Below are 16,401 nucleotides of genomic sequence, written 5' to 3'. Positions count from 1 at the left end.
AGTCCTGCAGTACTCCTTTGTATTTTTAAACACTGTTATGTTCTGCTACCATTTCATTTCACTTTTAAAACCTGAAGGATATTTTGTTTGAAATGGGACTGTAACCTGAAGGTGCTATAAAAACATCTTGACTAAAAGGCAAATTACAGTATCTGAATTTTGTGTTGTTGCGCTTCTAATAACACTGGGAATGAAAAGTAAATTTCTTGAAACACTGAACAAGATATTTTATGCCTGTCATAGAGTTGCAATAGTTGTGATGGTCTAAGGATGATGGAAGCAAAACAAGATTTGTTGGAAGTAGTATTTATTACATTGAGGATATAGCTGGGAAACACACTAACAAGCTTTTAGTTGTGTAAGCCTAGGTCTGTTCCTGGTCAATCCAATGGAAACTGCATCTCTTAAAAAAAATCCATGCTGTTTCTTATGTTTCAGCTGATGATCAAAACTAAGCAAAACTTCAGAAAGCACCTGTCTCTTGTGTATGTGAACACACATGAAGCAGATAATTGTCTAGAAATTCTGTTATGTAAATAACTCTCCCAATGCCCACAGGCAATGCCATATTTGTATTTTGCAGATCTATTTATAGAACAGCCAGAAGTTTTATGTTTGCCCAAATTTGACTTCTGACTCTGTGAACTTGTAATTTCTGAAGATTAACCTGTGCTAGATACAGAGGAGTGCAATGCATGTAAAAGCAAAAATCCAGCCTGTTTTTTGAAACTTCATAATCATCTGTGACAGCCATCCTCATAAACTCAACCAAATTCCTGTGGCTTCACTGACTTCTCATTTCTGTGGATGAAAGAATTAATTGTACAAGTCTCCACTACGACCCAAAGACACGGAGTGAGACAGTTGAATTATTTGAATTCATGTTGTATGTAGCTACACCATATCTCTGCAAAACATTTCCTTCAGTCAATGGGCTGTATCCTTATTTTGTGAAAAGTAAGTAGCAATTTGTGAGATTTTTTTCCCCCCAGCTACATCTTCTTGCTAGTTTTTCAGTGAAAATCAGTCATGGCTGAAGCTTTACAAGATGTATGTGAGTTGTGGAATTGCTGTGTCACGTTTGTGTGATGCCGTGTTTGATAAAGATACACAGTACCATTGGAATTGTTTCAGCTAGTTGTTTTTATTCTAGCTAAATGTTGGAAATCCATTTATTTTCTCCAAACATAGGGTATAATCTCCATATCTTTCTTTCCCTCTGGTTTTTGACTAAGGCACAGGTGAGCCCTGAGCAGGTGGCCGTGCTGGGCTCTGCTGGGTCTGGAGCACGGTGTGAGCTCTGCGGGCTGCTGGGACTGCAGAGACCGCGGCGTGGGCACGGAATGGGAAAGCGCCATTGAAGGGACTGAAACCCCTCCAGCGAGCGGGGATCAGCGCTTCCAAGGTGGGCGAGGAGGTGATCAGCGATGGGCAGGCACTAATTTTAGTTACCTTTTGTGGAAGGGGAAAGTGTAGCAGAGAGAGGCGGTGTGTGCTCATCCCTCGCCTGTGGAGGAACAAAACCACCCGAAGGTGCCATCGCCACCCACCCCTGGTGTGAGCGGGTTCTCAAGGGTCTACTCTTGCCGGGGCCCGCTACCAGCGGCACCTTCAGCGGTGCGGCGCTCGCATTAGAAGACTGGTTCTCTCCCTCCGTCCCTGTCCCTCCTGCTCTCCCTAGGCGCCCCGCGGGTGCCCGGGCAGCGCTGTCCGGCGGCGGGAGCGGCCGAGCCTTCGCTCCCTCAGCCCGGGCCGCGCTGCCCACCAGGCCCGCCCGGCCCCGCCGCTGGCCCCGCCCCGCCCCGCGCAGCCGCCAGGGGGCGCTGCTCCCGGCGCTCCCGGGGCCGCCAGCGCGGCGCGGCCGCGGCGCTCGAGTTCCGCCGCTGCCGGGGCCGCCGCCGCCCGTCCCCGCCTCCCCCTGCCCGCCGCCCCGGCCCCGTCCCCCGCCGGGGCCCCTCGGCCCGACCATGGCCACCAGGAAGGCGGGCTCGCGGCTGGAGACGGAGATCGAGCGGTGCCGCTCCGAGTGCCAGTGGGAGCGGATTCCCGAGCTCGTCAAGCAGCTCTCGGCCAAGCTCATCGCGAACGGTGCGGCGCGGGGCGGGCGGCGGCGGGGGCCCGGCAGGTGCAGCCGGGCGGGCCGGCGAGAGGGGCCTGCGAGGCCCGGGCAGGCGGCGGGGCCGCCGGCGGGAGGGGCAGGCAGCGGCTCGGGGCGGCCCGGCCGGGCGGGAGCAGCGCGGAGGGAGGCGGGAGCCGGCCCGGCCCCGACCCCGGCCCGAGGCTCCGCGCACATCGCCCGTGGAGCCCCCGCAGAGCCGGGCGGGCCGCGCTCCGTCGGGCCGGGGGAGCAGCGCGGCCCTGTGCGCTCCCGGCCCGGGGCGCGGAGCAGCCCGGGGGATATCACGAGCCTGCAGTTTGCCGGCGCACATGCTGACAGTGTGCATAAAACCCGAAATGTCCTTCTGCCTCCTGTGCCTGCCAGAGGGTCTGTGCACAGCGTGTTCTGGGAAGGCTTCTGTCCTTTCTCTTAATAGCAATCCTCAGCAATATAGTGCAGCTTTATTTATTTTATTGTAGAAACTCTAAATATTTTGCTTGTTCTCTTAATTCTTATGTCACAAACTTCTATATGTTTAACTGAAGGAGGTGAAAAGCAGTCCTTCGTTCTGAGGCATGGAAGTATGTAATGAACGAGGGAGATACAGGGAAGTTGTCTTTGGCATGGGTGCCTTAATTCTGTGTGAGAAAAAATATGGGGATAGTGTGTGCCTCTCTGGGCTCACTCACCTGCTTGAGGTGGACCTAGGGGTATTTTCAGAGAGCAGTCAAGTCTGTAAAGACAGAACTTGGTGTGAATTCAGAGGTGATAAGTTGTCAGAGAGGATGAGGCAAAACATTGACATCACTGGAAGTTTGTTGTGGAAGCAGTGATAGCTTTGCCTGTTTAGATGGGGAAGAAAACTGCATGATTCAGCTCTATAAAAGAGGGAAAGCCTGACTCAAAGAAGAGAAAAGAATTTAAGAATAAATGGGTAGTAGATAACGTTTATATGTGTTTGCCTTAAAAACAACTGAGTGGTGTTCCCGACACTGGTATTTTCCTAACTAAAAGTAAACATGAGTGAAAAGATGGAAGGTATGTTTAGTTTCAGGACATGCATCATTGAGTGATACACTATGAGCTAGTTAGAGATCACTTCAAGCAAAGGCAAATATGTTTTGCTGCCTAGTTGGGAAGCACGATCTTCATAGTTTCAAGATGTACTTAGGTACTTCAGAGAGGCAGGGAGAGCTCTGCAGGTGTTAATGACAGTTTGACTTGAATTTCTCTAACCTGTGTATGTTTTACCTAGCTGACGCATATCAAGAGAAAATGATGCAATCTGCATAACTTTACACTTCAGTGGTTTTCCTGTGAAGGCATCTTCTAGATTCTGTACTGGTCAAAATACAAATTATTGAAGCATTTCCTGATCTTTAAAGCATGGGAAAGTATCACATGCAGATTTTATCACTTTTTGACAGCACATGAAGGACTAAGTCAATGTACATGACTTCCAAGCCTGCCTAAGAACATAAACAAGAAATTAACTAATCATATGGGACTCTTCTTCTGTATTGGAGTAACACAGGAGGAGAGTAATTTATTTAATGAAATGTGTTCACCTGCTGTGGAGAGTGTGGAAAACTGGAAGTCTGTGTTCCAAATCCAGGTGTACCTAACAGGTTGCAGGCCAAGGTTATCAGCTAGTGAGACTACCAAGGAGAGGCAGTGCCTCTGTTCCACCCGTGAGGAGACATGTGAACTGAAAGGCACTCTGATGCATATCCCTGTTGCTACTTAATCTGAAGCAATTAACTTAAAGGTTCAGTACCCTGAACTTTACTGCATCCTTCTATACTGATGTTCAGTTTTGACTTGGGAATGGATAACAAAAATCTGGTTTTTGGCCGAATGTGTAACAATATGGAATATTTAAATCATAGGAATGATTTAAAAGCATGAGGGAGAGGGAAGAAGATCTTTATTCTAACCGTATATTGGTGTGTAGGGAATTAGCTTTAATTCTTGAATGCTGGAGCATTTTAACAGAGGATATCAACATTGCTAGGAGTAGTGTTTATTGCTCTTTGAACACAGATGGGAATGAATCCTTTTGGGAAGCTCTCTTGAAATCTTTTCAGTCTTGCACTATTGCAAAAGAATAGACTTATTTTACTAGGATTCAGTTACAGCTCCTTTTTGGAACTGGGATTAGACAACTTGATAAAAAGCTTAGTGGTCCAAGTTATTATTTGGGCTGTTTTGCATTAGCAAATTCCCATCTCTTGATGCGTACAGCCTAAATAAGATGCAGGAAGAAACAGCAATGACAGCTCCCAGGACAAAGGTCTGTGTGGCTACAGAAGGCAGTAGTGTGTACTTCTGATGAAATGCAGCACTTGAGAAGTGCAGTGTTTTGAGTGGACTTGATTATTGTATTGTTTATTCTGTTTAGTTCTGCTGATGGATCCTATCTATTCCCTAATAGAAGCCTGTGTATAAAACCTGGCAGTGGATAAAATATAAATGACAGTTTAGGTAGGATTTTGGATGCATAAAAATGACCCTAGAACAAATGTCTGTGTCTGATTGATGGCATTTGAAAGGTTTTCCTAGCTTGCTAAACTTTAAGTAAAAGAGAGAAAAAAAAGAGAAATATTGAATAATTGCTATTCTCTGTGTAATAGTCACAATTTGGATCACAGAAAATGTGTATTCTGTGTCAAGCCTGTGACTTGCATTGCTTTTCACAATGGATAAATAGATAGATAGATGGATGAAAAAAGGGCCTTTAACCCGACTCAGATTTTGTTAGCCACTTAGCCTGTTTGTATTGTATTTCTCTGCTTCAGAGCCAGGACTCAGTAGCAGTAATGAGATTTGTGCCATGTAACACAAATCTTGGTCTGGGCTCTTGCTTCATCAGCATTCTGCTAAAAGATTGGGTTAAAACTGTCATGTGCAGGGTGCTGAGTTTGCCTTGCCTAACAGCACATGCCCACCCAGCTGCTCAGGCTCTCCCCTTCCTTACAGGGGCAGGGGCAAAATGTAGAGTAAGATTGGAGCTTCGGATAAAGACAGGGAGATCACTTACTAGTTACTGTTCTGGGCAAAACAGGCTTGATTTGGAGAACTGAATTTAATTTGTTGCCAGTTAAAATACAGTCAGATACTAAGACAGAAAGACAGACATGAAAGTTACACCTTTTCCTCTCCCCTTTCCCAGGCTGAACTTCACTCCTGTGCCCCTCCCCATGTGGTGCAGGGGGCAAAGGGGTCGTGGTGCAAGACAGTTTCTTTCTGCCTCTCCTTCCTTCTCATGTTTTTGCTCTGCTCTGGATGAGCTCCCCACTGACAGTGGTCCTGCTTTGGAATAGGCTCTCCAGTTCCTTCAGGGCATTCCACCTGGCTCCTCCCTGGCACCTCTGCAGCACCTCTGTCCCTCTCCTTCTCTGACCTTGATGTTGTGTTTTTCTGCTGTTTCTCACTCCTTTTGTTTTCTTTTATTTTGTTCTGTGGCATTTTCTGCCCTTTCTTAAATACACTTCCCCAGAGATGATGTCAGTTGTGCGGAGTGGCTCAGCTGTGTCTGCTGTGCTTCTGTTGGAACCAGCTGGGCTTGTGGCAGGGCAACCCCGGCCTTTTCCCCCCAGAGCTGCTCCTGCAGCCCCTCTGCTGCCAGCACCTTGCTGGTTATAACCAGTACAGCAGGATTTTCAGTTGTAGCAGCTGGCAAAGAAATCATGGTGCTGCCCTAAGGGTCGCAAAGATGCAGTCCCTGGATAATCTGTAGCCTGTTCAGTGCTGTCCTCAGGTGTTTGGTGTTCACTTACTGAGTATCGCCTCTTGAAAGGAACTGAGAAAAACCCCAAGTTGTTAGAAATAAAATCTTAGAGCAGTTTTCACTAATGAAACTTTGTGAGTGTTCCAAACTGGTTTAACTAACTTCAAAAGTTCCTTCTGACAAAGTGAACTGAAGAAATTTTCATTGCTGGTTGAAATTTGTCTGACATTGCAAATGAGCAGCATGATGCTGAAGCATGGCATGACAGATAGTGGATGCTTTGAGTACATAATTGCTTGCTCAAAGAATATTTGGAGAGGTTACTGAATGCTGGATATCTGAAAGTAATCTGAATGTATTTTGAAGTGCTCCCAGAACTGAAAAGCACAACTGGAAGCTAACAATCACATTGCAAAGCTGACTGCAAGGCCATAATGTATTTTTGATGAAACAGTAGCGTCTCATAGGAAGTGTCTACAATGGAATTCAGTATGAAGGTTGTATCTGCTCAGGGCATTTTCAGGACATCAATATTCTCGTGCTTTCTTTCCTTCCTTTGGAAACAAAGTGAGGAAACCTTACGCTGGTTCAGCAGCCAGCTGAATGGATAAAATAAAGGATCCATGATTTTCCACGGGTGTTTCCGGCCATTCATTGTTGCTGTAATTGGAACGTGACCTTGCTCAAGTTCAGTGAGATGGATGGCTCTGTCTGGAAAAACACTGAGGGGGCGAATTTTTATAGTTCAAACAAGGTAGAATGGTGTAGTTCTGTAGAAACCTTAGCCATTGTGAAATATTGCATTACTGTGGGGAGACAGTGCATGCCCAGGAAGTTCACAGATCTATATGCTACCAAGAGCATTGTGACATTGCCATGAAAATAGAACATTACCTACAGGTATCAAGTTTGCTCATGGAAATACACCAACATGGTAACACAATGTTTGTTTTTTTTTACCTAGTGAATTTCTTACTACTTTTGCTATTCCATTTCTGTTTGATTTGTCTTGTCTGGGATCTCTTCTCTGACTGTCTTTCCTCTCAACACCTTGTTTTTTGCAGTCTCCTATCAGACCTAGCCTCACGTTTAGCCTGGCAGAGTAATGGAACACAGAGGAGTTAGGAGCAGAGTAGCAAACCCAAAGGATTATGAATTGTTTTACATGTCTAATTTTGTTTGTCACTTTCTATGCTGTTTCCTTATCTTGATATAAGTAGGGCCTAAAAATAGAAACATCTTATCAGTTTTCATCTGTTTTGCAGCCTTGTGAAATACAAGACCTCAGATGTATGGTTAAAGCTTATCCTCAGAATAAACAAGGGATTTCTAAACCTCTTAGGACTCATGCCCTACTTAGAAGGTGTTTACCAAATTTGTTTGGTTTTATACATAGAGTTTGTAGTGTGATTTGTATATGTAAAGCTTGCCTAAGAAATTGACATCTCTACCAGAAAAGTTTGCAGACCATGTGACGTGGCTTTTTGCATGTCCACCACAGTAGAAGTTATCATTTGTTATCATCTTTGTTTTCCTCCTGTTGCATTCACTGTCACATTTACAGAACAAGATTACTAAGGACAGACATTTTTCTGAATGAAGAGTAAAGGTGGTGACAGTACTTAGATGTGTTGTCTTATTTTTGACTGACAGCTTTGTTTCTTCAGATAGCCAGGGGTGTTACAACAGTGTAAGTGATGATGTGGATCATCTGCTTGTACTCACACTGCATGTTCCTCTGGAAGAGAAAATGCTAGCGTGTGATTTCACAAGTAACCAAGCTGGTCTAACACCTCGCTGCTATTATGTAGAGTAGTTCTTTCTTCCTGCCTTTAATCAAGCTGCTTCTTCTCTGAGCAGCTTCTCCTGGTTATGTGTTCCTGGCCTCTCCCTTGTGTTGATGAACACCAGAGGTGGGAATTACTGTGCTTGGCCAGCAGAAAGCTCTGTGCTTCTTGTTCTGGGCCCTACTGTGTTTGCTGGCTTGCCAAGCTCATTTGCCTCCCACAGGGGTGTGAGTAGTGGAAGAGCTGGTGGAAAGAACAGTAGCAGCAGCCAGTGGAGGGCAAAGGTGAGGGGAACTGTGAGGAAGCATGTAGTTGGTATTGTGGAATGAAAGAAGTATTTGGGGGCTTATAACTGATTACATTTATAAGGATATTTCTATATATTATGAATGTAATTATTTTAGAAATTGGATGTCTTATGTAGTAATGTTAGGTTGATTGCACTTTTGCCTTGTTTAAAAGTTACAAGAAATGGTAGCCAGATGTATCTGTGAATAGATACTTGTATGTTTCTGTATTATAGCTGCTCTCAGTTCCTTTAAACCAACTTCAAGGGTTAAAGGTTAGAGTTAACTTTTCTATAGGGAAATAAATTCATTAGCATAAACTCAGGGTCATTGATACCACTTTTGTTTGGGTTTGATTTGCATGGTAGTAAAGAAGGGGGCAGAAGATCCTTAACTTAACAAATATGAGCCATTCTCCTTCCCTACCGAGTTTGGGCCATTCCTCCTCCCCACAAATCTGTCTTTTTAAGAATAAAATCTTAGAATTTAGTGGTTCAGTTCTTCACAGTTTTCTCTGCACTGAATACTGTTTAATTTGAGCTGATAAGGAGTGACTGAAGATAATAACTTTGTAAAAAGCAAAGTGGCAGGATGCTGAGATAAGTTGGAGGAAGTAAGGATCTCTGGCTAATAGTTTGAGGTGGGTAGCCAGACCTTTAATAATTGGAGAGCATTTTATCTCTGCTCCAGGCTGTGGAGGGAGATGCTGAATCTGGGCATTTCTCTGGCATTAGCAAACGTGTGGCAGAATGCATAGTGGCAGGTTTTGGTAGCTGCTCTGATCAGCGATGTTATCAGTTGCTCAGGAGTTACTTCAGGGGTGTTGCAAGAATTTCTGCAAGTTCCCACCCCACTGATGACCTGTGTGTGATTGGTATGACTCCACTCAGAATTTGTATGCCTAAGCTGAAATCCTTTACTACAATCTCATATTATCTGGAGTTGTAAACAGTGCATCTTTAACAAAAAGTGGGCTGAAAATACCTTTAATTTCTAGAATTTTGAATGCAGCTCACTTGAGACCAATAACTTGGTTCATCTCCATAAAACTTTTGCACAGGCAACCAAGATATGAAAACAACAACAGCTTACAGGCCCTCCCATACTTTTCTGCAGTTAATTATATGAACAAGTTGTAGCTCATCTTTTAAGTGTGCCTTATCTCAAACTCAGATTTGCACGGGCTTAGCTTGCAGCTACACTTCTGTTTTTCTTTTTACTATTTAATTGCAGTCTCTTTACCTTAATGGGAAGAAAATGATGCATTAATCAAGGCTTTAATGGGACTACATTAGAGCTGGGTTTAAGGAAAGGAAGAATAGGGACCTGTTGTTTTTAGAACAGTTGGTAGAATAAAAACAAAACAAACAAAAAACCAAAATGAAACCCCACCAAATCACCAACCAGCCAAGCTGCCAAAAGGTACGTTCTGTATTAACACTGGTAGTTATGTACCTGAGGCAATTGTCTCTGAGACTGACAAATGTAGGGTACTCTTTCAAGAATTTACTTGAGGCTTCCAAGGTGGACCTGGAAAGCTAGGAGAAGATTGGAAAAGGTAGAGAACTGCATGATCTTGCCTTCTGGGGAACAGAGGCTCATCTATGTGCTTTCATCTGAGCTTTGGGTCACCCCAAACACAAAAAATCTCTCTTCTGACCTGGCAATTAATTAGTGATTTCATTTTTTGTCAGTAATTTTCTTTATCTTTTTGGGACAACAAAAGTTGGATTCCCTTGTCATCATCTCTCAAATTTGCACTGTGCTGCAATATAGCTGTTTGTAGAGAATGGACAAGAGCCACTGACCTTATGACATGGCTTGGTTTTTGCCTTCCATCTAATTGTCTCTAGTATTTTGTTGTTGTTAGTAGCAACAGGAAAACTGTTTTATCCTTTGAGAAATAAATCATGGCGAGAAGCAAGATTGGAATGAATTCCTAGCTATCAGAGCATGTGCTTTTCCTGTTCTCCCAGTCATTCCTTGATCTTTGTAGCCTAAACAAAACAGAGATGGGAAGAAGCTAAGTTTTGATCGTTCTTCCTCAGTGTGGTTGATAGAATTGTTTCCAGTTAAACACTCAAAGATGATGGTGGTCCTGTTTCCCACACTTTGTGTTCCCAGTCTTGGGTTTGACATGCATTCTTATTTCTTGGTTTTACATTGTATTGGACTGAAGGGGCCAAGTTTTATTCAATTGTAAGCCTGTCAATCTTCTAGATGATACATTGTGACTTCCCTGGCTTGATTATTTACTGTTCTGATGGCCTTAACATTTCACAAAATTTGGTGAGCTTGAATGTAAAAAAAATAGTTTGAAACAGTTTTCTGTTCTTGATATGTATAATCATAAAATAAATTTCAGTAGTAGTGGTACTGTGAAAGTAAACTTGCCTATGCATAAATAGATTGGAAAGCCTATAATATTTTTCTTCAAAGCAAGTTTTGGCTGTCAAGCAGGAAAATTGTGTCCACACTATGTAGCTGCACAGTAAAAAGGTACCGTGCGCACTGTGTACTTAAGAGGCAGAGAAATGAATGACTGTATATAATTAAAGGGGTTAGTCAATAAAATTAAATTTCCTTGAACAGCTGACTCTGTATTTTCTGCTTCTGGTTTTATATGTGTGACATGTGCATCAGTGTGAACCTTTCTACCAGCAGTGCTTGTTGGGATGCACATATTCTCTGGGTGCTTTTCTTCTGTCTCCAGAGACCTGGCTGGACAGGATCCTGGGCAATCTGCTCTAAGTCATCTTACTTGGATTGGGGCTATTGGACTAGATGATGTCCAGAGGTCCCTCCCAACCTCAGCCATCCTCTGGTGCTGTGAATTCTTGCTAATAAGTAGTCAGGGATGGGATCATAAATGACATCTCTGCATATATGTATATTGTTTATCTTGTTTTTAATATAAACCGTGTAGAAATCTATGAATAGTTTTAGCATTCATTTTGATTTAAGTAGCTCCTGGTCCAGATTTACTGGGTGCTGAGCACAAAGTTGAATGAGTACTTGGAGACTTTTCCTGACATTCCTCTTGAAGCTACTGCTCTTACTCATGGTTTGATACATTGTGAGCAAAGCAAATGTCTGCTTTAAGTGCATAGTCCATTTGTTCCTGGGTGAAAAACCATGTGGTTCATGCTTTTTCTGCCAGATGAATATGAAATCAGTTCTGGATCCAGGATTTCCAGATCCTTCTCTGGAAGAAAGCTCAATTTTTAAATGGCCTTCTTAATAACTGTTTTGTGGGAGGCTACAAAATTTTTCTTGTTTTCAGCTGTTTTATAGAAACTTTACTCTGAAATCTTTGTCTGGTTACTATATAAAGCAATTGACCTGTTTGAGATCCTTCTTGCTGCATACCATTCCTAAATTCCTTAGGTTTTTTTTTTCTTTGTTTTTGGGTATTGTGATATTCCAAAATGTCATAGGATGTCTGAGGGAAAAACCATCATAAAATACAGCAGCATGCCGCCCTTCAGGTCCTCTGATCTTTTAGTTTTACCTTTGACAGACTAAGAGTTTTAGGGATTGAGTAGGAATAGTTTCTTTTCTCAGTCTCAAGCTAGTTTCCCTATGGGAAGGCTTGAAGCACCAGAAGGGAGTTTACAAAGCAAATCTCAACTTCCTGGAATTCTGCACATCAATGTATGGTCCCTTTGGGATCCTGGAAATCTCATACTTGTCCTCTTTATCCCTCGTCCCTTTCCTACCCTGATTTGTTTTTCACCTTTACCTTTTTTTAAAATAGTCCTGAGTTAGGACTTCAGTTTTTCATCTTTGTTTTTTCTTTCTGGGCTCCAGGACAGAGCAGTTGAAGCAGCACCATCTTCTATTCTTAGAACTCCATGCTTCATCTAATTAATCTCACTTGATGCAGTCTTCATTTGAGACTAATGATAACCATGACCTTTAAACTTCAGTGCATTTGGACAGTTGGGCTTTTTAAGAGTCTAAAATATGTTACCTGAAATATTTAAGATTTTGGTGAAGAGTGGATGAAATAATACAACATGGGATATAATGTGCTTCTAGATTTATTTGCTTGCTTACAAGGAAAGATTAAAGTTTGTTTGGCCAGTCAGATTCTGTAGGTATTTTGCTCTGTATTTCTTATTACTAAATACATCCTATTCAAATTCAGATCCTCAGGGCCTGAGTCTAAGGTTGAGCCTCTTTGCTTAAATCATTGTGGTAGGAGATTTTATCCTAATTATGCACTATTTTTCTTGCAGCTGTGTAATTCAGAGAAAAGGGAAATGAAATACTAAAAATATTTCTTTAAATCTATGCCATTTGTCATATAAGGAAGAAGGGGTGCTTTTCTGCCTAGTCTTTCTTGCTGTAGATGTTAAGCTGTTGAGGGAGGTTCCATAAATAACATGTAAGTATTGATAGCACAGGATCATGTGTATTCTGGCCAGTGTTCCACAGCAGCATGATATGGGTGTTTAATTGCAGAGAAACATCTGGTGCATGGGGACTTGATAACAGGAGCAGGGTTGTTGATAATTGTTGCCATAGTTGTGATAGCTGTTGTTATCCAAGAGGTGTGTTTCCCTTTTACCTTCCAAGTATTTCCTTCTGAAAAAAGTAATTATCAGACCCTTAAAATTTTTCTGCATTAATATGAGAAACGACATATATAGTAGTCATGATCTGGACAAACCTCAGTGTTTTGCTTTGGTTTTTATCTGAACCACCACAGGAAAAGTAATACTTCACCAGAACAGTTACTTGCGCTCCACAAAACAACAGGTAGCCAGAGGTTCATTGGTTCTATTGAGACCACATCATCATTCACTATAATGTATCTTGGTGTGCTCTGGAATTGAATAAACTTTTAAACTTATTTCTTGGAATGAAATTTGAAGGCAAAAGAGAGCTCCTAATCTGTATTCAGCTATGTTTTGGGTTTTTTTGTTTTGGTTTTTTTTGTGGGTTTTTTGTGGTTTTTTTTTTTTTTTTTTTTGTAGTTGTATGCAATTTTGCGATTCTTTTCTTTCTCTCTCCTTCTCTCTAACCTTACTTTTAGAAAGTAATTTAGAGCTGGATATTCCTCTCACCTAGCCTGCTAACAACCACTGGCTTCTTCAACAAGTGCCTGGAGGTTGTGGTAGCATTCATCAGAAAGATGAATGTGATTCAGTGAATGTTTCAAGATAGACCATGGTCTTAACCTAAGTAAATATTAGTATTATAAGTGATCTTGATCATTCTTGACCAAGGATAAAAGAAGACTAATCCTCTATTTTAATTCTGTTTTTCTGTGAGCAACTGCTTCAGATTCTGATACTGTGGTGAAGAATTTGCTTCAAAAAGCAGATATTAAAAATAAAGTAGCAAAGTGGTTTTATGATGATATTTTTAGAGACTATTTTACAAAGGCACATTGTTGTGTGCTTTTTCCTATTCCCTATTTATGGCAGCCTGTATTCTTGTTTTGAAGATGATTCATATTGATCCATACTGCACAGAGGGACAGCCACGTGTACACAAGACTCTTCTCAAGCCATTTTGTACAAATGTCTAAGCTTTCTCTAAGCTGAAAGAAAGCAGCTTACATGAAATATCTGTATTTTATTTTTGCTTTACATGCTAAGAGAAATGGGCCTTTCACCTGAAGCATGCTTGAGTTTGTCATGGAGTTCCAAGGTGCTTGGAGTTGTCTTTGATTACAGGCAGAGGACATCCTATTAGCCAGGAGATTGTTTCAGTGATACTGTGATGTTGCAGAAGCAGATGGGCAGGTTAGGCTGTTCTTGTCCAAAATGGTTCTGCAATGCAGTTGTGATGTAAGTCAGCAAATAACCCCTTAATCTGCTAAGTAATTGTTGTTGATGAATTCTTCAGCACAGAAATAGATGAATAAGAGGGAATCTCTCCTTTAATCATGAATTTTATACTAAGCCATAACTGTGTGAATTTTCTGAAAATGGGATACTGGATTTCATGGTATTGAAACTGTTTTTGAACAGTTTTTCTTCTGAAACATCTGTTTAAACTGGCTGAAGGGACACTAAACTTCATGTTATCAACTTTACACAGTTTAATTCTGTCTCTATAAAGTGTCTAATAGAAGAATATAATCTAGATCACTCATACTGTGCTGGAAGAAAAAGAAAAGCAATTTCTTCTCAAACAGTTCTTAGATTATTTCAGGATGTCTTAAGGAATAGCTATAACTAATGAAAAACTACTAGAGCTATGGATTCATAAATGGTTTCCTTCAGAAGCGTCCATGTAATTGGAATTTTGTTACAAGCTCCATTGAAAGTCATTGTTACTGACATAGAATGGTTGATGCATAAAGCCAATGCTTTGTTAATAAAGTATTCACTCAGTAATAATTTGATATAAAAGTTTGTTGCCAATAACAACAAATGCCAATGACTTAGCAGATGAGAGACTCAGTAAATAAGAAAATAAGAAAATTCTGCTTTGCAGTGGCCTTTATGGTTTGCAGTGACCTGCTGTTTTCAAGTGTTAGTCATCAGCAGCTGCCCCAGAGCAGCACCTCTGCCATGAAAGCCAGTCTGACAGTAACTCTGCCTCTGTCTCTCATGGTGCTGTGTCTCATGATCTGCAGCAGTGCTACAGGGAAGGGCTGAGCTGTGCTGGGTATGAGTGACCTGGAAGAGCAGCTTTTGTTTTGCTGCTCAGACCTGGGTGTAAGCTGCAGCTGCTGTTTTCTCCTCTCCCACGTTTGCTTTGAAGGAAAGTATGGGCACTGCATGTCACTGCACTGTGACTGTCTCTAGCTCTGTGTGGATCATTAGCTTCTCTGAGGGGCATCAAGGATGGGAAAAAAAATACCTGGCTCCTATAGACTGCTTTGATTCCCCTCTTAAGGTGCCAGGATAGTTTTAGAGTATGTGCCAGTTTGAACTTAAGGCTTTGTTCGTGCTTGTGTCCTGTCTTTCGAAACATTACATTTCTAAAGTTTTCAAGTCATTATCAGGGAGGTGAAGCTTATCTTAGGGTCAAGGTGGGAGGATGAAAGAGGAAAAGGAGAGAGAGGATACATTAAATTTTCCAGAGGTGGCTTCTTGTTTCTCTCCTCTTCCTTTCCCCACTGTGAGAAATTCTGCAATGTGTAAGAGAGGAATAATCTTACAAACTTTCTGTAGAGTGCTAGATTTATGTCTAGCACTGTCTTGTTCTATTGTGGCCCCACAAATGGGTGAGAAGATGCTCTTCTTCTTTCTGTGGTGTAGCTGATATGGCTACACTTTGCTCTTGCATGTGCCAGTGCTGTTGTTTGGTTACTTTTCCCCATTACTAGTAGAGATGATTTCAGCACCTTGTTTTACAAATCCTCATGCCTCAAGGTATGCATTTTCATACCTAGCAGTGAGAAGTTTATTTTCTTTTTATTTGGTGCCTGACCTGTTCTTTGGCTCATGTGTCGTAAGAATCCAAACTAGTTGTTTCACATGCCTCCTTGACATTTTTCAGTTTATATAAACAAAACATACCTGGCAGCTGGTGCTGTTCTTAGCTCAACAGTACAGTTGTTCTTACCTCTTTCTCCACAGAGACAGATCTACTGTATTTAACTTCAGTAAAGAAATGCTTGTTACAGGAGTGTGGACCAGAGCAGTTTTTAGGACCTTCTTGAAGGGTTGCATGTGAGAATGAAATGTACATGTGATACTTTCTTCTTTGGCACTTCTGAAGTTCTGCTATTTGAAGTGTTAAAGAATGTCAGTGATAGACCTCACTCTTTCCAGTGTAAACAGCCTTGGTGGTATTTCAGCTCCTGAACCAAAGCACTTGTTTTAGAGTGTCATTTAGATTCCTTGCTATGTTTGACAATCTTGTTTCCTTGACCATCTTTGGAAATGGAGCTTGCTCAGTGAAGCATTAAACTGGGTAAAAGGAAAGAGAAATGTTACTTGTTAAGTGAAATACTTTGGTTTCCCTAAGTACAGATCAGAGAGAAAGTATCAACTTGCAAATCCCTTAAAACATAAAGTAACTAGTTTGACATATTTTCACCCTTTTAAAAAGTTGCCATTGCAATTTTGTTGCCAATTAACAAAATTAATCTTCATTGTTCTTCTCCCAAGTGGGACATTACCATGCTGACCTAAAGTATTATGTTCAAGTTTCACTCCTGTTTGTTAATCTCCTTTTTAAAGGGACTCATAAACAAAAATTGTTTACTCAGAACAAGACTCTGAAGTCTTCTGAATATTATGAGTAAAATACCTGTCCTGAAAGGACCTGCCAGTGATTGACTTTTTGAAAGGCAATTAACTGCATACAGTGAACTAAAGTTCAGTTTTGTAAGTTTGGAGTGGGCCTCTGATCTCTGAGAGCCTTTCACACAGCCCATATTAAACTCCTTGAACCAAACTAATCTGCTTTGAATTGCTGTACAGAGTCAGTTGTCTGCTTTTTTGAGGAGGAAGGGGAGAATACTGACTTGAGGTTAATGTTTTAATTCTTTTTATCTTAGAACAGAGGAGACTTGGTTCTACAGTGAAT

The 16,401-nt window shown here is 41.7% G+C and overlaps 1 protein-coding gene across 1 annotated transcript in view; it reads left to right on the top strand.

Moving 5' to 3' along the window:
* The first annotated feature begins 1,875 nt into the window (after positions 1-1,875).
* Positions 1,876-16,401, top strand: part of TTC7B (tetratricopeptide repeat domain 7B) — a 117,343-nt gene continuing 102,817 nt past the window's right edge. The window contains exon 1 of the mRNA XM_059474755.1: positions 1,876-2,088. Within this exon, the coding sequence (XP_059330738.1) occupies positions 1,968-2,088 (121 nt within the window). The 5' untranslated portion in view covers positions 1,876-1,967. The remainder of the gene's footprint in view (positions 2,089-16,401) is intronic.

Source organism: Ammospiza nelsoni, chromosome 6 (genome assembly GCF_027579445.1).
Source record: "Ammospiza nelsoni isolate bAmmNel1 chromosome 6, bAmmNel1.pri, whole genome shotgun sequence".
In the NCBI taxonomy this organism is placed as follows: Eukaryota; Metazoa; Chordata; class Aves; order Passeriformes; family Passerellidae; genus Ammospiza; species Ammospiza nelsoni.
This window is presented reverse-complemented; position numbering and strand designations above follow the sequence as displayed.